At 41.7% G+C, this 22489-nt stretch overlaps 1 protein-coding gene across 1 annotated transcript in view; it reads left to right on the top strand.

Moving 5' to 3' along the window:
• Positions 1 to 17710, top strand: part of LOC108626223 (uncharacterized) — a 118640-nt gene extending 100930 nt beyond the window's left edge. The window contains exons 5-6 of the mRNA XM_018026795.2: positions 6777 to 7020; positions 13805 to 17710. Coding sequence (XP_017882284.1) covers positions 6777 to 7020; positions 13805 to 13890 — 330 coding nt within the window. The 3' untranslated portion in view covers positions 13891 to 17710. The remainder of the gene's footprint in view (positions 1 to 6776; positions 7021 to 13804) is intronic.
• The last annotated feature ends 4779 nt before the right edge of the window (positions 17711 to 22489 follow it).

Here is a 22489-nt window from a genome sequence, read left to right as displayed (position 1 = left end):
CATTCACGTGATAGGAACAATAGACGAGTTTGCAATCGTTCTGAGCAATATATTCTTTAGATGTACCAGCAGGTTCTTCCTCTTGTTGGCAAAGAGAAAAAGGGAATCATATGTCGAATCAAGTCGACAGTAAAATCGTGTGCTTTGATAGATCCGGCTGATCGTAAGACCTCAGTATTACGAATCCCTCTGATAGTTTTTCAAATGTTTCAGCTAGGAACACTGCACTCTCTTAGCTTTTATTCCATATTAAAAATTCTTCTGTGTTGACTTGCTTTGACAAGCAGTCTACGTTAGATTCCACAAAAAATTCGTATAAGCAATAACAATTTTTTCTATTTAGGATTTTTATAAAAGTGTATATATTCATTGGTTGGAAAAACTGCTGCAATCTGAAATCATCTAGCAACTTGTTTACAGCAAATACCTTTTGTGGAATACAGTAGGAAAAAATATCGACACGATTGAAGACACGTACACTTGTAAAGAAACTTAAATAAAAGCAAACTAGATGGACTTCGACGGAGTTCACAGCTTATCCATTCCCGAGCTGCGCGAACGTATCTTGGCGAGGTGTGCTTAAGCTCGTTTAATTGAGATTTCGTTGCCGAAGTCGTCGAACAAATTGCAGGGAGCCACGAATTTCGTCGGTCGTACCTCTTCCCTCGAACCGAAGTCCGGACACGTCGGTCCGGATCGGCCGGCCGCGCTCGAAGCAGCTGGCTAACCCTGTGAAGGGTAGAACGGTAGAATCTTATAGGATCGATTCGGTGTTCCAGCATCGGCTTTCAGTTTCTTTCTCCCGTTGCTGCTCGTTCCTCTCCTCGTTTCCCCGCTTCTACACTCTAGATTCTAGACAATCTCCCTTTCCACGAGCCCGGATCCCTGCCCACCAGCCCTCTTTGGCTCACTCGATACCACCCCTATACCCCTGGCCTCTTTCAACTGGCGTAAGCGCGCTTAAATACCTGCTGAATCTCGACGAGGCCAGGAAATCACGGACGAGAAGAGCCTCTGAAAAAGGAACGGCTAAAAGGCAACTGCGCGAGATGCCACGGCTCTTTCTTCACTCCCTTTACTTACTCCCTTCTTTCGTTCTCTCTCGTCCTTTTTTCCTTTTGCTTTCATCGCGTACACGTGTCTTACGGGTTTACGTTTACACTGATATGCATACGTATACAATGTGCAGAACGTACATTCTACCTCTCGATTGCGGTCAGAATTTGCATACGAGTTGCGCGCGATCTCCTTCCGGCGAATTTGCAACCCCCCCGACAATCTATGTGTATACCTGCCCTTTCATTGAAGATACCAGTATCCGGATGAAAAGTTTGATTCCTGATAACTTGCGAATTCTCTTTCTTTCATCATGACTAATGTCAAATCGTATAAAGAATTTATGGATTCCTAACTTTTATAAGGAGAGGAGTGAAGCAATAGTTATAGAATTCTAATTCTTATAATTAAAATTTAATTGATTATTATTTTATGTATTCTTCTGTATTCTTGATAAAGAGAATTTCCGGTGATCTTAACGTAGCTGTAAAAATAATGATATCGAAAAGTGCATCAATAGGAGGAATTGACATCAACCGGCACCGGAATCAACGTTATTCGCGGAGCCACGAATTTTTATTAGTTGAACGCACCAGTAAATCACAAGAAAAATTCAGTGACCTATACTAATCTGACTTTTCAACAAACCAACCCGCAGCCGCAAAACTTTTCGAAACGGGGACATGACAAAATTAATAAAACCGTCGCGTCACAGAGAGAAAAGGCAGATCGATATTCCAATATCGCGACGGCTCCACACGGTCGAATTAATAATAAACGTTCTTGCACATTCGACGGGAACTCCGCGGCCAAGCCGCGTTACCAACTCCGGAAACAAAAATCGTTCCCTAAAGGAAAAAGAATTTACGCCCACGACGTGTAACGGGAAGCGAGGGAACAGAAAATGAAGAGAGCAGCCGCGTTAAAAAGTAGCGAGGAGCTCTCGACGTCGCAAAGCCTCGCGCGATTATGGAGTAATAACGTGTCAAATAACGTTAAAACAATATCGTGTGAAACGTCGAGGTCGAGGGAAGCGTATTTCATAGCCGCGGTTAGCCATGGAAACCGCCGAGAGACACTTCAAAGGTGCCAAAAAGGGTTGACGTTCGCGCGCGCCGCGAAATAATGGCCAAAAGTGTATCTCGTTCCCGGCGCCGCCGCCGCCGCCTCGGCAGCCGCGTGCATAAATTCGTGGAACAAACTGCCGTTGCGTTGCAGGGGTTTCGCTTGGCTACGCCCTTAGGTGCAATGCATAGCAGAGCGACTGCAGGACATTTTCGAGGTGTAACCCCGTGTCCCTGTACATACACCGGCACCTATGTACGCAGTGTCGTAAAAATTTCCTTTAAGCTGACTATGGATAAAATGTTTAATGGGGCAAATGTTATATGATAAATTGTGTTATAACCTTGTTACACTGTTTTATATGTATAATTTATTGCAGCATTATATCTTCGGAGGGAGTAAAACGTTTTCGGTAACAAATATACGCGTTCCATTAATAGCGACGGTAGAAATATTGTAATTCGTAGGAATTTATTTAAGGATAATTGAAAATGGTTTTATCGATTCCCAAACTGTAGAGTTACACTATGTATTAATACTCAGTTCCAGAATATAATTAATTTTGCAGCTATGTAAAACTATATAAGCTAGTAAGAAAAAAATTGACAAAAATGGTTGGTGACGAAAATCGTAGAACACCCCGTAGAACGGGTGTGGAGTATAAGTCAGGCTGTCGTGCCCGATAGGTACAGGTGTGGATTCATCGTCGCTAGCTGTACGTGTGTTTGCTGATGCAACACACATACACCGGTGCACTTTGTCGTCGCGGTGGTGCGTCGTAAACTGCGACCGTTCGCCAACAATCGTCGCCGGTCGCATCCCGGGACGAGGAAACCGGCACGGCGCGCTTTGGTGTCATCCTTGTCGCAACCCCGGTAATCCCAGTCGTTGGTTTCCAGTGGCCTCCCGTTTAAATTTCTCTCGTCGCCTCTCGGTTACGGCGGGTAGCGTTCAGGTCTTCGACGAATACAGAAAGAGCCGCGGCGCAATAGATGCTGGTACAACTCACGACTGGAATGCATTTTCTCGTGTTTTCTCTAATTGAACGGAACACTCAGAATTTAGCTTGTTCCGCCCCCCGCGTATTACTCTGCCCCGTTAGCCCACGAGCCTACGCGCACGGCGAGCTCAATTTTCCACTCCTGGGCTAATTGCTCGTGACCTTCGTGCCTTCGGGTCTGTTTTCTTCCCGGAATTCAATTAAAGACGGAGAGGCTGCGGCGAAAGTTGCTACATCGTCGCCGAGAGTGGGATCCCTGGATTAAACAGACGCTTTTTGAATTGCTGTTCCATTTAACTCGTTGATTTAAATCTAAGCGAATTGTACACAGTTCCTATTAAGCCACTTACGCCTGGCACATTCAGTTAATCATATGAGACGTACTTACTGCTCTTAGTTTGAAAACAGACCTGTATTTAAATATGCGCTATAGCAGTGCTCCTCCAACTTCGTATTACGCATATAGGTAATTAATTCATTTCCCAGTACAGCTTAAATTACCCCATTGAATACATATGAAGCATCAAACACGATGCAACCCTCTTTTCTATGTATAATTCGCGATCGATCATCATTTCCCACTTTCAAACTGAATTCCAGTTACACAAAAGGCGGAATTTATTTATCGAGTAGATAAGGACGCGTCCGGGAGATAACCATCAACGCCGGGGCGGTCATTAATCACGTGAATCGTGGTTTTTCGTCTTAGACACAACGGGTGATGTGAATTGCATAATTTTTCAACCGAGGAAATTCGTGGACTCGCGCTTGCAATACTATCATCCGAGGCCGGGGCACGTTTGTCTCGACCTGACATAGATTTGACAAATCTATCGCGCGCTCGCTGGAAATGAATTCTTTCGAGTCTTCCATTCCCGCCCTCCTTCGATGATTAACCCTTTTCACGACTGCCGGAACAAATAGCTTCATCAATCTGAGTAGGGATTTTCTTGTCAACAGATTAGTAACTGTCAATCTAATTTATACAGTGACTCATGCAATTGATCAACTGTATTCTATATGAACGTCTCAATTCTATATATAATGAATTCAGTTATATAAAATATAAATTATTCGCTATGTTTATTCCCATGTAAATTAACGAATATAAAATTCTTCTGAAGGGGGATAATCTGATCGTAAAAAGGTTAATCAGTAGTAACACTTGACGAGGTATGGCAAGTGGTTTGTACGATCTCTAGAGAACAATGTGTATCTATACATATATACTGTAAAGTGGAACTCAACGCGGTGGCGTAGCCGAGAATGACGTATCACGTTGACAGTGATCCACGAGCATTCTTTTCAAGGGTTTCCAAAGAATGGCTTCTGCAGATCGTTTGTGATCAACGTTCCGACAGATGTAATTTCATGACGGCAGGCAGCTCTGATTCCTCGTTCACTGCGTAGCGTTGCCGCCCGTCTCGTTGCTCGTGAAACATCTCCCCTGTAATTACTGTTGCAGGCTTCGTCGCGTTGGTACCGTGTTTAATTGTTTATTTACTTTATTACAAGCATTTGCTGTGCGAAAAATAGTTATCAAGTTATTGAAACCTTAAAAATATTTAAATTATTATTTATTTATTTATATTTTGATAGAACGTCGTTTAGGGAATTGATAGTTCGAGCGTTTTTTAATCCGTAAGAAAATCTTTGCAATCGAAATGTGCGGTACGTACGTGACTAACACGGCAGGCCGAAATCAATAACAAAAAAAAATGTTTCGACGTGTCTTTCTACGTGTCCGCTATGAAATAATGAATTTTAATACGTTCATCGATAGGAGCGCAAGAACGCAATCGACAAAAATCGTAGGTAGGACTGGACAGAGTCGCGCGGTGTTTCCCACCGATTTTTAGCTTTCATTTATTCAGTTCTCGTGTCTTTTTTCCTTTCAGATAAATTCTGTTGCAGTTTCTGAATTGACTCTCCGTTCCTGAAGCAAAAACGAACAGGGAACGAACGATAAAAGTATCGCGACGCGGCGTCCCTATTCATCTTTTCATGCACGCGATTCACTTTTCAATTTTCGCGTTCACCCGAATCTACGTGGGACGTTCAATGAAAAATAATAACAAATCGCCCGAGACGCGGCTGTTTGTCGCGCTTAAAAGCGTTACTCATCAGTCACGAACGCGTCACAATAACGTCCCTACGTGTGTTTGTTCTTATACACGTATTAGACTCCAGTCCACATTATCCGACGAACGTCGATTCATAATCGCATCGGGTTTTAACAATTCCCTTTGATAAAAAATTCTCCAGCGAACGTTGAGTTCGCTGTATCTGAATTTACAATCGACATTCCAATGTAAAAATGGTTTATATTTCCTGAACAACTTTTATGAATTGAGAAATACGATTTAAGTAAATTATGCTCGAAACGAAAAAGTTAATTTCATAATAATTGGTTATAGAAAGTTATATTAGAAAAATGTACCCAGAGAGGATCTGTAATTTCTGAATGTAAGCTAAATCACGTTATGGAGATTTAACGTGATGAACGACCAGGTTACCAACATATTACATTATCTCTCATGCAACTTTAGTTAGTTCTGCGACATTTCTGATCCCCTCAAATTTCGACATAATCATCCAGTTAAATTACTGTCATACTCCTAACGTCGAATGTTTCCGCGTTCAAAGGACGGGCAAGCCATAATTTTACTGACGAGTTCATTTGCGGTCCCTATTATCATAACATCCCCGCTCCATATCTCCTAATCAATCACTTTCCTCATTACGCGTCTAGCTCGCGTAAGTCCGTGATCGCTGTTAATGATGACATAAAACCGATTTACAAAATCACGTCCGGAAATCGACTAGTTAGGACACCGAGGAACGCTATTAAATACGAACGTATCAATCATTCATTTCTGTACAATCGACGTCTATTTCACGTGAAATGAAGAGTTAAATTTGGTAATGCAAAAACTGGCCTGTTATTTAGCTCGCCTTTAATAACGAAATAACGCAAGGAACTATGAAGTCTTTAAAAAATGCTTAAGACCCGATTGAGACGGCATACAATCATCGCTGGGATAATCGCCGGGTATATTTCATTGCGCGAAGTTTTAAGTAAATCTTTTAGCCGGGTCCACTTGCGATTCAGTCCGCGCAGCCGTGAGCCGTTCAACCGAATAACTTACTTTCGACGCCATCGCCAGTTCTTAGAACGATAATGATCCATTAAGAAACTCGGGACTCGGGCATTCCTGCGAATATTCCCGGGGTTAGACGCGGAGGATGGAGGTCGGAAAATGGAGGGATGGGAGGGGAAAAAAGGAAAAACATTAATCGGAGGAACAGCGGCGCCAGTCTTTCGACTTTTCATCGAACTGGAAGGAGTCGTCTTTGTGCTTTAACAGACAGTACCAGCATGCAAGAACGGTGAGGAGAAATGAGGAAAGAGCAGAAGGAGTGCACTGGGTGGATGAAGGATTGTGCGAGGCGAAACGAAGAATTCGCTACTCGATTCCAGATGAACGGATTTCGTTAAAAGCAGATTTACATTTCCTCGGCTCTTGTCGTTCTCTCTATCTCTTTCTCCCTCGCCTTTCGGCGCGTTTCCCGACGGTTCAATCCGAATTGAAACCCCGCTGCTTCTTTCAGTCGGAGATCCTGTGTTTCAATGCACCTTTGATTCTGCTTACAGGTGGAGCCGGACAGGAAACACCAACCGCAACTGTACCCACAACACAGGTGGGATCACAACAACGCGGCTCATGCCGATCAGCTGGAGAGCTTCCAGTGGATCGAGATCAGCGTGAACCTTCAACCGTCCCATTACTCGAACGGCCAGTTGAATTTACGATGCAGCGCACAGATTCGGGGCATATATTCGGCGATAAGCGAGGTGCAACTTGGGACCGGACTGCGCGAACCTGTGCCGGAGAGAGGTAATACGAGTTTTATGCTGACTTTGAACGAGGCCGCGTGTACAGCGCTGACGCTTGGAACATTCACGAGTCCTCCAGATTTAATCGCTCTGCCGCAAAGATATGGATAACGAACGGATTACTGTGAATTACGTACCTACCGCGGTAGTCTGCCTTTTTCGGGCTTAGTCGCTCATGCTTCGATCTCTATTGCAGTCCGATCTCTGCTCCGAATGGTCTGCTAATGATCATTGATAATTATAAATATTCCGATTAAGTTCTGTTTCCAAGAGTACTTCAATCTTTGATTAATGCATGATTTACACGTTCCCGTAAATATTCCAAATTAATTAATTTTATATACCAGTTCGAATACATAATGCGAAAAACTCTAGTTTAATTGATATAAATTTATAGTAGAATCCCCTCATTAAAACTTTTACACTCCCTTGATAAATAAATGTTCGGAGGTCAACATGCAGAATTCAATTTTTTAAAACTCGTCAAAGCGACATGGGATCACGTCATCGGTCGTAATGAAGTTATACATATGAACCCCAAACAGGCAGTTGGCTTTTCCTTCTTTTTTTTTTACGAAATTTCGGCGCAACGAGCCGGCACACCTGGAACCACGAGGAACCCGGTTGTGGCCAGTTGACGTACGCTGTGGGGTAATAGTTGCACGGTCGGGCTACCTGGCTGGTCGGAAATTAGCCGGTCGGTCGCACAGGCTAATAAATTTCGAGAGTTAGGGTCCACCTACTCGAAATCGGAAAGGAAGCCTCCGGTGCACGCTGCGCCCGCTTCCTGCACGCGACGTCGACGAGATTTAATTGACCGACCACGGTTAAAGCCAGCACCCCACACCCCCTATTACCTCGTCGTATCCCCTCCTTCTTTCTTTCTAGCAGGCCCGTACAGAGCATGTACGTGGGAAACTCTACATCGTGCCGAGATAGATCCGACCGGAATTCCTGTCGCGACTAACTTGGCGTCTTATGACGACGCATGGCTGATTCACGTGCGCCAACCCCGTTGGAAACCACGATAAAGACTTGTGTTTCGATCAATTAAATTTAAGGTATCGTGTGTTTCAGATGTAAAAGCTGCTTTTACAAATTGTCTTACGTTCCATTGGCTGGGTTCAATAAAATTACTTATTACATATAAATACATATATACAGCGCATAATGAAGAAACGATAAATTACGAAATAGATTGTTGTCCCTTTAGGAAATTTACATCTGGCTGATCGCGTTGAAATTCTTATTATCCGCAGTGCGGCAACGCTTTTCGAACGTAACAGGTACTGATTGCGATTGAAACAATCACTTTACCGCCGCGGAAACGAGAAACGATGTCATCCTCTTAACAAAAGGCGATGAATTATATTCGACCGGTACGGCGTATTTACCAACCGAGCGAATACGCGCTGTGCGCTAGCGAAAAAGGAGAAACTTAAAATTTCATTCTGTTTTTATCGACGAGCCTGCGGCGCGCCCGATTAAATTGAATTTTAGCGCGGGCAAGTAGAGTATGATGGATGGCGTCAGACCGACGCGCGACGACTACCTTGTCTGATTAAAACGCGAACAGCTCACTGGCTCCTTACACGAAAATCATTTCATCGTTAAAAATTCATGCTCGATATTCACACGCTATTTTGTTTCTCCTCTCAATCGTGTATAACATTTAACCAATTCCAGTTTTAAGTGAAATTACTTAATTCAGTTGAACATTCATTGAGTAGAAGATTATATCTATACAGATTTAAAATTAGTGACATACTTTATTTTATAATAGACGACTATTAAACTTTATGATGAATCGAAATAATTAATAATATAGAAAGTAAAATGTAAATTCGTGAAATATTACGTATGCGCTACTTTAATCCATTGATTGCCGCAAAATCATGTTACTCCCCGATCGGATAGACAATCAGCTATGCAGCGGTAAACCAGAGTTATTTGGGATAGGCAATCAACTATGCAGCGGTGAACCGAGATATCTCACGTGATACGAAGGGAAAGTACGTATATAGGCCAACAGTAGCCACATTATTGTAAATGGGTACGTCACGAAAATCCAGTATTACTTAAATATCGACACGTGAAACATTTTACTGGTTCAGCTTGTTCCGAAAAGCAGTTGACGTATACGTCTACACGGCCCGCACGACACAGTGTAAATTTTTAATATATTATATATATATATATATAATATATAAGATTTTAATGGTAATCTAACTTTGAATTATCAAATGGAATAAAACCAATTTTTTTATTTATATTTTATACTTCGTTCGTACTTGTATACGTTATATATTAACGCGTATCTCATTACGTTATTGCATATTATATTACTGCATAAAATCTCAACTAACATGCGTTTCAACATTTTAATGAAAATTACCAGATCGTTAATTAAACATTTTTTATTTCCATCCAAAATGTATATCTAGAATATAGACTAGCTTTGCATTCGATATTACAGAAAAGTGTAATCAAATTTTAATGGTGTACGAACGTGAAGAATTTAAATAGCTTACCATCCAGCCAGATATTTTGCGTTCTCTCGTTTTAAAAAATATAGCCAAAAACTGTAACCCATTTGTACACCATTTTCGCATTTGCATTGTACATATGTATATGTATATCTGTATATAAAATACTTACCTCTGATTTTATGGAATGAAAGAGATATTTAAAAGAATAAAGATACAGTTCCATTATTTTTAATTATCCCCGAAATTATGTGAATTAATCAAGAAGAAGACTTGAAAATGTGAATCTTATGAATCTCTTAGAAAATTGTAATAGTTCTGTCAAGTGAATTCAACATGAAAATCGATGAAACCGTGCTATTATAAAAGCACGTACTTTAATTTGAACGAATATTTTTTTTTATAATTATACGCATTTTACACCCTTTGGGATATTTCAATTCTCCATAAAGTGCATAATCACGATGCCATTATGACCGAAATTATCTGTTACTTCACATTCCTCTTCCCACAAAGAAACGTAAAAGAATCAAACGCACGAGTGGTAGAAGTTCGGGGACCAATAACACTAGAATTCCTTTTGAATCCCCTGCATCCTTTCTTTTCCAATAGAATCGTGGCTAGGGTAAGACTCGGTCTTGTTGAGAAACTTGTTCCAGGTAGAAGATGCCTACTGTCGGGGCTCTCGGCGTGGTCGTTTCGAAAGTTCACCTCTTCGTCTGGCCCTCTTCTCTCTCTCTTGACCCCTTTAAACTCAACCGGGGTCTCTCTCTCTCTCTCTCTTCCGTGCCGTCGATCTCGCTCGCACCCTACGAGCCTTCATTCCACCGAGTCTCGCGAATCTCTTCCGGAATCCCCGGACGCTGATCTCACGTGTACAACGACCAACTAAAAGGAGAGAAAAAGAGCTTTGAGCGTCTTCTTCGGATCTCTCTTTACGGACCTCGAGGATCCAGCGATAAATCGTTAATGGTTTTTAGTTGAATGGTTATAGTACGTGCACGTATGCGCCAGTTCGATCGTAGTTGTTCTGATTGGCAATAGGATTGGGATTACCTTCATAGATTTGCGAACGACCAGATCCATTTCACAACGTTTAAGGGAGACTATAATAAGACTAATTATTAGTCAGTGGCAGAGTCTAATGAAATTTAAAATGCTTTCTTCAAAAATGATACTCCATTGCTATTTTTTATCTTAAACGGTGGAAATTCGCGGAAACGCGAATGAACAAAATTAAACTTGGAGGTATTTTCTCATGTACACAACTGAAGTCAGCAGGAATGTTAGGGTGGCCAAGATAAATGAAATAGACGTGCATACGCCGTTCAAGAGAGGAGGTTCTTATCTCTCATTCAAATGCCAAGTGGTCAGGTCCGCGTAAGAGCAACCGAGTATCACGATAAGCTCGACGCGCTTCAGCAAAGCGTGCTTATTTCGAGAGCGTATCATAGGTTTATTCAGCTTCTCGAGCCACTTGACGAGTAGCGTCCGTTATCAGACTTCGCGTACTTGATTATTTGAGCCGTTTCGCGGTTACATACGTGTAGCATGTAGACACGAGAGAACTTCGCGAACCGGAATAAACTCGACCGATTAACTAATAATAGATTAAACGATGCCGACTATACAAAGTAAGGACTTTCTGTTCTTAAAAATAATCATAACCCTGTTAATCAATTTCGATACATATAACAATTATCGTGAAATTTGATATTAGATTTCCTCTAATAAGTTCAATACAATAATTGTAATAATAAATGATGCTATGTTTCTCTTGATTAAGTCGACAACTTTATGTGTAAGAAATTAGCACAACGAATCGTAAGACAAAATTCTTAGATAAATACAGCAGATTTAAATGGCAGTCCACTTATATACACGTCAGAGCTGAGATCGCTGAATCGTGTGATTGATCGACGATACTTAGCGACGTGATTATCGGAGGTGTCTCCGCGTCGCGTCGATTATTTTGACCGATGAGTGCGGGCGGTTATCGAAGGAATCACTTTTGGGGTTTACCCGAGCGAGGAATCCATGACTTGGCTTGGCCTGTCCGGTCAACTCGAAGAAGAATTTATATAGGTATAGAAATTCTCTCGTTCGACTGCTCGCTCGAGTAATTGAGGCATTTCTTTTCCGCTCGAGACCTCCCAGGATCTTTTTACTAGCCTGATGCTCGCGTGATCGATCGCTGACCGATCCTATGTGACGTTTCATCGAGTGGAGGCCTCAATATCTGCACTTTGTTCATTGATCACAATTAGGATAATTTATATTTATAATTCATACTACCTCCATGAGCAATTAAACAAAACGTTGCATTAAACATTATATAAGTCATTATGAATAATGTAGTATCAATTAGTACATAAATTATCGAATAATATATTGTATCAATAATTACGTTAAATGTTGTATTAATTTTTATTATAATATTTATGGCCCGTACGATGCAAATGAGTTAAATCTGAGCCATTGACATTTAACATGGTAATTAAAATATAAAACTATTCTTTATATGAAAATTGTGATTTCGTAGAAGGAGGATCTAGCAGCGTGTAAATTTGCGAGTACGGTACATTCTGAAAATCTCGTTTTGGCGTTAATCCATTATAATTTGCACGGTTATGTACTCAGTGGCGAGGAGGTAAAAGCCATCTTTTCCTTTTACTTTCTCGTATCCTGCGTAATTCCAACCGAAGGTGAACACACCCGCTGGCGAGGGTTGCGTAACAATGTCCTTTACCCCATATTTTCTAAGTAAATCGTTTCTGTAAAACTTTCGAGGACTCGTGTCAGAAACTTTTTAGAATGCCGGCTCATGAAGTTGTCTGAAGAGTTTTTATATCAAGAACTCTCCCTGCCTTTCCGCCTTCTCCGCCGCTTAGGATTTCCCTGTAGCTTAAGCCTCGCGCACTTCTCTGAACGCACGGTCACTTGAATCCCGCTGAAAAGTTCTTAGCGGGGACCCATGGACGGGGACCTTCCGATCCGCGTTTCCCATAGATATTACATTTTCCTCGTTAGAATCTCGTCGACTATATCGAATTACTTCCTTCTTTAACATCCTCCCTACATTTTTTATGCTGATTCGATTAGTGCGTACATGAAATTACTGTTGGCTTTCTTCACGAACTTAATATAAAAATAATATCAATCTTATGTGAAGAGATCAATGAAACCTTCAAAAGGAGCCTGTTAACTTACTCCATTCAAGTGATGTTTTTGTATCCTTACCTGTTTCTACCTAACTTTCTCCGTAGCGTATATAAAATGTATGAAGTTATACGAAAAATTATGTTTAATCTGACATTTCCCCCGTAAGCCCTTCAACAAGCTAAATTGAAATTTAGATGGCTCGGTGCCTTAAGAGGTGAAAGTGCAAACGTTCTTAAACTCCACTAACTAAATTATAATATTCGTAATTTACTTCAATATTATTAAATTCAGTAAAACTCGAGACCACAAATATTAATTTTATTACTCTTGTCATTTATTATATGTAATCTAAAACTTTTCGTTTAAAATGAATACTTAAAATACTTTATCTTGCGATAATACATTTGTACGACCATCGAATACGCGTTCGTCGGGTCGGTTCCGTTAAAAAAGTGTCTATCAGCATTGAAGTGGATTGATACGTCAGGAAAGAAAGCGGAGCTGGGTCGTCTAATTCGAGAGCAGTCTGGCTGGCTCCTTTCGGCACCGTTCCTATCAAATCCCCGGTAGGTATCGACACGTTACAGGAATTCGTTCGGCCGCAGTCGCGGTAATTCCATTTCGTTTCACACCAGCCAGCCGTCCGGTTCCTTTTCGCAAACCGTTTCCGTGTTCCTACGTATTACGTACTCACTTGCCTGGCCCGTGGTCTACGAAATTGTTTTTACGAAATTGACTTTTCCCTCGCCCGAACAAAGAGGAAAATCTATTGCCGTTCCGTTTAATGCTGCCCACTCACCCCGCCGACCCTTCGATGCTTTCCACTTCACTAGTGGTTTTTATTACGTTTCGATATTCCAATGCCGGGTCTTATTGCATTACCCGATTCCGTGAGGCAACGGAGATTCCTGGCAGGTACACCACGTAATTTGCTAGGCCTGTTACCATATGGCGGAAAAGGAAAATGGAATGAAGTAACAAACTAGACACCTGTGGGTTCAACAAGAAGAATTTGAATTTAATGATTATTAAATCCACATTGAATTTCATATTATTGATTACATTACATTTTAATTCACTCGTGATAATACAAAACGTTCTCACAGTAATAACGATGTACGCATACGTTTGTTCCAGTGACCTCCGAGAACGGAAGCTCGACGCCTACCGGGATGTATTTGACGATGCTGATGCTGTGCATGCTCCCGTTGTTTTTGAGATAGTCACGATGCGCCTGAGGCCACGAGAAGAGAGTCCACGGGCGTCGCACGATGAACAGCGCACTAGTCAAAAGGAGGAGGATGAGGAGCCGGAGGATAGAGAAAGGAACGACGATCTAAGGACGGCGACCGAACCGACCGCGGCGCGGCGTGGCGGGATAAGCAATTGATAATTATCGTTGAATCAACATCGGTATAATAATATTGTACATTATTGTATTTGTTAGCGTATTCGGTTCGGCTAGGTTCGGAGAGTCGCGGGTACCACCACTTCCAATTGTTGTTTACGAGCCCGAGACGCGGGACACACGGTCTATTCATATACGCTTATCTCGACTATCGGATGAACGTTTACTCATCGTAGTGTAATCAAAAATGCGTGACGGACCGGTTCATTCGTTAATTTGCAAGTAACACCAAGCGTTCCGGTAAAGACAGTCGTTCGCGTTCAAGCGATGCTCAATACATAGTGTGATTCCGTGTTTGGTAAGTACTTAACGAACAGACGGCTGAATCAAACGATCTTTCGTAACACTTGTAAAGCCATACGTTATTGGATGTATTATTTAAGTTCGATCAAAACTGTTAATCGATTATTTGTATGCAATAAACAATTCTTAAAAACAATATAACTAGACTATAAAAATATGATAACAGAATCATTACTATTTCATTTGATAGTAAAATACTCAGCCGTATAACATAAATTCTTAAACGAAGATACGTGGATTTATGCAGCTGACAAGAGCAGAAAGTCCGCTCTACTATTCCGCGTGTTCGGATTAGATAAAATCCGCGAGTTAAACCAGCGCAATTTTTATATTGTACTTTGAAAAAGAAGGCAAGCCCGTCGTTCGTGATACGTAAAACTTTTTATTATACCCCACGGAACAGAGCAAACTGTAAAATTAGATAGACGTCGTTTCGCCATTTCACCGCAGAAATTTCTGACCTCGTTATATCGCTTCCGCCAAGCATACGTTTCCACTTGGCAGGATCACTGCTGCATTACATGCAACACAACGGATCGTGCATACGTATTCTTTACCGATCTCTATTGACGAGTCTGCCTGAGAATAAACATAATTGGCCGCGATAGTACACGTAATACCGAGACAGGACTTTTGAGGAGCGTAGAGCCCCGAGCAGCGACCTAGAGGTCCACTCGAGCACGCGTCCCTATTTCGTCCTCGAACACGGAGAGGACGCGATCGAACATCCTGCCATTATTCCAACTAAAGATGCGTGTCACGGCACGCTGCTCTATGTCATTCCGCCGCGTCGTGTCTATTCAACCATTGTTCGCTGGCCAGCGTGTGAAGGACCCGGGGATCGATCCTGCGATTTTGATGCGAATAAGGGGCTGGCCAAGTGGCGCTCGCTGTCCGTGATTCCCCCGACTCTGACTTCTTTCCCGTAGTCTCCTCCACGCGCGTTACCTAGAGAGGAAAACGCTACGGAAGTTCGTAGCAAGGTAAGTGTCCCAATTTCTGTTCACGTCGCAATTTCTACACACTGGTTTATTTTTCTATGAGTTTAAGATAACACATAAAATTATCGGAAAATACACCAGCGAGTTGAAGTTGTGACGTGAACAAAAATTGCGGGCATTTACTTTAGTCCTCTTGAAATTTTGTTTCAGGAACGTTTCGTACTTTACTTTAAAATCAATGAGATACACTTTGGAAATCGTCTTTTGCTATTCCGTTCTCAATTCTCGATGTAAACTGATAACTGTAAGTTGCATAAAACGATTTTCAATTAATTCATCCCTTATTAATGAGCATGAAACGGATTTCTTTATTTTGCGCAGCTTCGGAGTTGTACTTCTAATGTTACTTAAAAACCCTGTACAATATTAGACGTAGAATCTATGTAAAATGAAAAGCGATAAAATCAAAGTGACAAGTGCACTGATCTCTATAGAAGTAGATTGGCATGGTTGGCGTCTTAAGAAAATGATCCCAATTCGAAATAATTCATTTTTCTCACACGCACCGATATTTTTCTAATTTTCAGTCCTCCTCACAGCCATAGCTCGTGAAAGTCGACCTCACGTACACACCGTTCCATCACTCTGTACATCATCGTTCTCGAGATCAGTTCAGTTACCAATCCGGTTTTCATGGTTAATAACTTTGTAATAAATAACCGTAAATGGATGAAACTTCCGTTGTTCGAAACTGAGAAACCTTCTCTTTAAAATACCGTTCGATTCATCTCGATTCAATTTCCGATTCTGGAGATATCTTCGTGTGAAGAGAACTATAATTTTTTCGACGCCGCTGTTGTCCTCCTCGCACGTTGACCGACTCCCGGTCTAGACAGCCAGCTGATACTCGTAACTAGGTCATTGACCTGTGCCAGTAATACCGAACACTGCGCCTGAACTTTGAAAGCTTATATCTCCGGAACGGATTGAGATATTGGGATGGATCAAAAATGATTTTTTTAGTCTTGATTTCTTATATAAAGTAAGGTATTTCAGTCGGGGTTATTGCCATTATTCAGTGTTCTACAGAGATCAGTGGACGGGCATAATCATAAATTGTATTTAAATACCAAACGCGCTAAGGTAAGAATATGTTGGACAAATGGGTCGTGAGACGTGGCATGAAAACTTCCTGAAAAACTAACTACTACCGTCTCGTATTTCTCCTGACCCGTTCATTGGAATATATTTCACGTTTGCCAGTGTATAAGTTGTGTCAACAATCAAGAATCTCTTCCGTGCAAGACTTTTCGCGGAATACGGAAGTTTACCGTGATAATACAGCTGGTCAGAGGAACGAGAAATCGATAGCTCGAGGAGGGAAACCGTAATATCCAGTCTTTGCGGCGAGATTATTTAAAATGTTCAACATTACTTTTTCAGCGAAAACATTTAAATAATTTTAATTCAAAATTCAAACACGAAAGGCTTCACTATCCTAATTATTATTTTTGCTTTTACAATTTGTAAGTCGTTAAAGAATGCGACTCAGATGTTATACAACGAAACACGTTTCATTTTCTGTCTCATTCAGGGAAAGAAAGAACGGTCGCGGGTGAGAATAAAATGCATCGGACAAATGACCCTTTCTCTATTAACCAAAAACGCGGCATCACGCTTGCCACACCGGGCGCTGTTTCCTAAATTCAGTTCTCATTTGTACAATTGTGTGTATCTTTCATCCACCGCCGTATTCCTGGTATGTACCGCGAGCGGGTTACAAATGTACACGACTCTGTATAGGGTTTCCGGTAGATCCTGAGGTAACTTACTAGTAGATATTTTTCCGTGAGAAAAAGAGTGCGGAGGGGGGCCGAGAGGAGAGAAAGTGGAGAATGAATTTTTGTAAGTGTACGTGCGGCTTTGCGAGAGAAACAGTGTTGAATGTGAAGCCACTATGGGTTTACGGAAACATGGATAAAACGTAGAATAGTCACCCCAAGAGAAAGAATACTCTGATATACGTTCGGCTTACGAGGAAGTAATGCTACGATGTTGTAACGAATAGCTTGTAACCATGTTACATTATTCGAAGGAATCATTACTTTTCATATTTCGTTCGAGGTATCGTTTGCGAGTTGTATTATGGGATGAGGTGGCAATGCTACGGAGTTTAACGTTCGGCTAAACGACGTCTCGAGATACCAAAGAGGTTCGTTTCTTCTTATTACTTATAAAACTACGCGTTACATATTTTTTTAGCGTAAATAGTTGCTTTCCGAATGGTTGTATGTATAAAAACGAAAACAATACCGAAATTGTTTGTTACATTAATAACGTTTAATTTAATTTCACAACCATTGTTACAAGTAATAACTTCTTGTACAAATATATCTCGTGTTATTCTTTTCTAAACCTGCGTATCTGATGGAAAATATTTATTTCACGTCTCTTAATCAGAGTAACGAGCTACCTTTGCGTCGATCTTTCTACAAGTCATTACAAATAGTAAATAAATTTTTTATTAGATGGTCGATTTCAAAGTAATCAGCTAATAATTAAGATGCGGACGTTTATGCACTTTAAATATACCTAATTTCATGAATAAAGCGTTCGGATACGTCAATACGATGAACAGAGATGAAGATCTACTTCGCAATGTACACAAAATTAACATACACTTTCGCACATCTTTATGGCAAGGCACATATCGGATGTGTTCTATGAAAATATGCATTTGCATAAACATCCGCAGTCTATTCATGAGGTTGGCAATTTGCCAGACGTCCCGTATAAAGTCGATCCAATGGAGAAGCAGTCCGGGGGCAAAGGTTACAATTAACTGGAGTCAAGATCCCAGTGTGCTCAGCAAACGCGTCGTCGCGTCGAACCATCTGCCAAAGTCGAGGAACGAAGATGTCTGCAAAGACGTCCAAAGCTTGCGCGGTTAATACAAGTGCACAACCTCCAGAATATGTATTTACCGAGCTGCCTCACATGATTGTGTATCTCCTCCTACGTACGTATACCACCGTTCCTCACTCATACGTGGCTCTATCCCGACACCCGTTGAAACGGCTCTCATCTCGCACACAAACCCGACAAAGGAAACGACGTTTCAGGTAACTGAAAGGTCGTCGCCGTAACAATTATATACCACTAGTGCCTCTGTGTCTTCTCTCTCCGCAGTTTCCACCGTTTCCACCGATTCCGCTCCCTCTCTCAGACCCGCTCTCAGTCACTTTAATTTATCTATCCCCGGCCGTGCCGTTTCTCTCTATTCCTTTTTGCCACCTTATTCTCTCCTCTATCACCGACGCCTCTTTCTGTTTGTCTTCGCCGCAGCTGCGGAGAGCAACACAGGTGGTGTGCACCGTGAAAGCGTACTATAGCAGTAGGTGTCTAACAGTTGGCGGTGCGAAGCGCGACTTCGCCCGGGCTGACTGGTGCTAAATAAACTTTGTTTCGGGCTCCGCTTAATATCCCTCCAGCCATCAAATACGGTTACGCGCGGTGCGGCGCCCACGCCCGCCGCAGCTTCATGCACAATGCAGCGGCCGCGCTCGTTTTCCACCGAATCTATTCTTTGTCCGCTACTTCGGGCAGGAAAACCGCGAATCTCTCGCAGCGTTTCGACCTCGTTATGGAACATCTTCAATGATATCGGCCTGATGGTACGCTTAGTTAGCTCGCGAGTCGCGAGTCGCCCTCTCACTCTGTTCATCCATGCGACTACTCCGAACGTTTGGGAACGGCGAAGTTTCGAAACATGCGGGAATAACTGTCGCGTGTTCAACCTCTTTCTCGCATGGACGCCCGCCCGGATGCGCGGCATTTTTGCCCCGATCCCAGTTCCACGGAGTTTCCCATCGACGCGACGCGACGCTTCCTAACTCCGAGATCGCGTGTCCGGGTGCTACGGGCAAACAGACCTTTTATTCGGGACGATAAATGCCAGATGGAAACTTCGTGCACTTTCACTAACAATACGGGAAATACAAATCCGGGAACGATACTCGGCACGCGAGCTTTTTTCTATTCAAACTTGCCTACTCGAGATTTAATTCAATTTACCGAAATCATTTAGATTTCATTATTTCTTATTTCATTCAATCGATCTCACGTGTTTCTATGAAAATTGTACAAAACTGTAATAGCGTATATCAATGCTTCAATATTGAATACTTTTCTCTTCGTCTAATTCTTTAAACTGACGTAGAAATATTATTCATCGCTGACTTGTGCAGTGCAGTTTAAAGCTGAAGTTTATTGTACGCACATATCACTCGTGTCTGGTGGAAAACAAATGAATTTCGAAAGAAGATTTACCCGGTAGTTGGAATTGTTTTTCGTGTTGGAGCACGTGGGCGTTATTTCGTGGGAAAGCACCGCGTTAGCCATAAGAAAGACAATCGGTATTAAGTCGCTCGACGAACTCTAACCCGGATACCGATTTACCGAGACGGGAGTAATGGACTCTGGCTACTTTATGCCCCGCGCTGAACGACCGATCTTCCCGGGAACGACTCGTAGGATACTCCCGCCGCGGACGGAACGACCGTGCGGCGAATTGATACGTCGACGTCGGACTCGGTCGCTCCGTACGAGAAAAAGAGAGGACTGGTCTTACGCCAGGAAAACTACGTTAGATTAGAGGCACTGCCGTTTCCCTGTAATGGAAAATCGTGCACGCGTACACCGAGTTACGTCGCGATTTAAGCCTGTTTACTGGCGACGGTTCGAGCACCGGCTGCGTGCGAAGGCGAAACCCCGTTAAGCCTCCGAGGATCCTTTTTATGCGCCGCGATTTATCCTTCGATGAACGTGCCCCGCGATCCAGCCCGGGACAGCTATTTTTATTCCTGCGTTACGAGCAGAATGTTCCGCGCCGGAACGGAGCTATGAAACGTCAATAATCGTTTGTTGTTCGACGGAGATACGAAAATTGAAACGAACGTGTGCACGTTGCGCGTCGCGTATAGTGCACGGTGACGATAAAAAATTATGACAGGCATACATGTTTTCTGTTAAGAAATCTTTTGATCATGTTTCACTTTAATAACGAAAAATATTATCAAATGGTAGAAACAGGAACAATCCGCAAAATTCATTTTATATATATACATTTATTTATTTTACATTTTATTTTATCTTCACGTTTTACAATTATTATCTTTTGTACCAAAGCCTGGGAATAACATAAAATTAATCGTTACCATTTGTCTAACAGAAAGACAATCGAGAACGAGTAAAACGGTAAACGATTTAACAGGTTGAAGTGAGCGATACGAATTACACCGGGGAATTTCGATTATCAATCATCGCATATTGTCCCGGCCTCTCCTAGGAGACTAGTGTTTGCTTTTATTCCGGGAGTGATTGATATAGAATGTTATACGAATTATCGGCAATCGTCGCTTGTACGTATAAAAGTTTTCTCTTTTTTCTTTCAATAAATCGTTTTTCAACGAAGAACCAATTTCCTTTCCAAGGCATGACCAGAATTATACAATTTCCTTGTTACTCTAATAAAATTATAATCATCTGTAATATTAAATAATTTTGAATTCTCTGTTTTATATAAATAACATTTAATTTTATTTTCAATATTAATTTAATATGATCAAGTGAAGTGTAACATGTGCTGTCAATTATAATCAGTCATTGCCTCTTGTAAACTTCCTTCACATTTTAGGATCTTAAATGCAAAGAAGATGCAGAATAAAGTTGATTTTAAGCGATACACGAGTGACTCCTTAACAAGCAATTAGATTTTATTATAAATGAAAAGAAATTAACACGTCTGCCTCTCTTCGAATCTCGTCGTCAATTGCTTTTCTTCATAGAAGATCGTCTATCTTTCTGGGATCCCACACTATTTATAATTAATCTAGTAACATGGGAACTGACATCTGAGCAGAGTCAACATCGCACATATCGTAATGTTACGCTTCCTTTGTACGGAACTTGATTTTGAGAATCTGTTAGGTGTGCGCGCATACCAGCTGCGCCACAGTAATGCAATACATAAGCCGCAATTATGTTTTGCTGGAATGCGGGGTACATTACGTCCTGTTTATTAACGTAATTCAACCTGCGTTCGCGTAAATTACTCGGCTAACTAATGAACTCGCCTTATTAAGGTGTAAAACATCGAAATTAAATTACGAGTGTCCCCACGATGTAAACCAGTCAATCAGCGTACAGTATTTAATTATTATTTTCTTGAATTTTCATCTATAAAGAGATTAAAAAGTGTGCGACGCCTGGAACAAAGTTAGATTGTTTATAATCGTATAATAATTGGTGGAGAATTCCCTTTTTATCATTGCTTCGAAACTGCATGTGGTTTCTGCTCGTTAAACGCAGGGACATTTCAACCTTAATTGTTTTCTGAATTTCGGAAATGCCGAGTCCGCAGATGGTAACTCGGGCTCGGAACGTTCCAGGAAAGTTTCAGCCTATTTGCTTTTAGTCCTCCCCAGCCGGTTCTCTTTCTTCTCGTACCCGTAAATCGAGTGTTCTAACGTCGGTTGGCAACGAGACGAGGAACACGTAACTATGGCCTAATGTCAAAATGGCAGAACCGAACGAGTCAGCCGAACGGCGCGGCAAGGCCGGAGTTTAAGTGCCTATGGAAATTTAACGCCATACTTTGACCCGTTACATTTGTAATTCATCGAGCTATCGTACGTTACGGGCAAACTCTCGAGTGGAATAGAATAAATTTATGTTAGTCGCGCGGCACGCTCGCACTTTCTTCGCCTCTTTTTGTGTTTCCTTCCTCGTGGAACACCTTTCCTCGTTGTTTAACGGGTTCGCGCCTCCGCTCTGACGCGACGCTCGTTTACGGCTCAACCCCTCGCTTTAATCGCGATAACGTCCGAGAAAACGTCGGCAACCGTGGAGCATTAAAATGATTTAAACATCGATTCGGAGCTCTTTTCCATCGCGTTTTGTCACGCTGAAAAATGTCCATCTTCTGAACTATACTAAAACACAATCATGTATAATTAAAAAGGAAAGAGATTATAAAAGATAATAAAGATTTATAATTAAAAAAGAAGAAGATAAGAATTTTAAGATAGTTTCACATTCGTTGAAACACCGCGGAAGTACTATTAAAGAGTGGCAGCGTCCGTGTAATCGGTGGAACAGCAAATAGGAAAT

The sequence above is a fragment of the Ceratina calcarata genome, unplaced genomic scaffold (genome assembly GCF_001652005.2).
Source record: "Ceratina calcarata isolate Rehan_Ccalc_2016 unplaced genomic scaffold, ASM165200v1 scaffold39.2, whole genome shotgun sequence".
NCBI classification, from domain to species: domain Eukaryota; kingdom Metazoa; phylum Arthropoda; class Insecta; order Hymenoptera; family Apidae; genus Ceratina; species Ceratina calcarata.
This window is presented reverse-complemented; position numbering and strand designations above follow the sequence as displayed.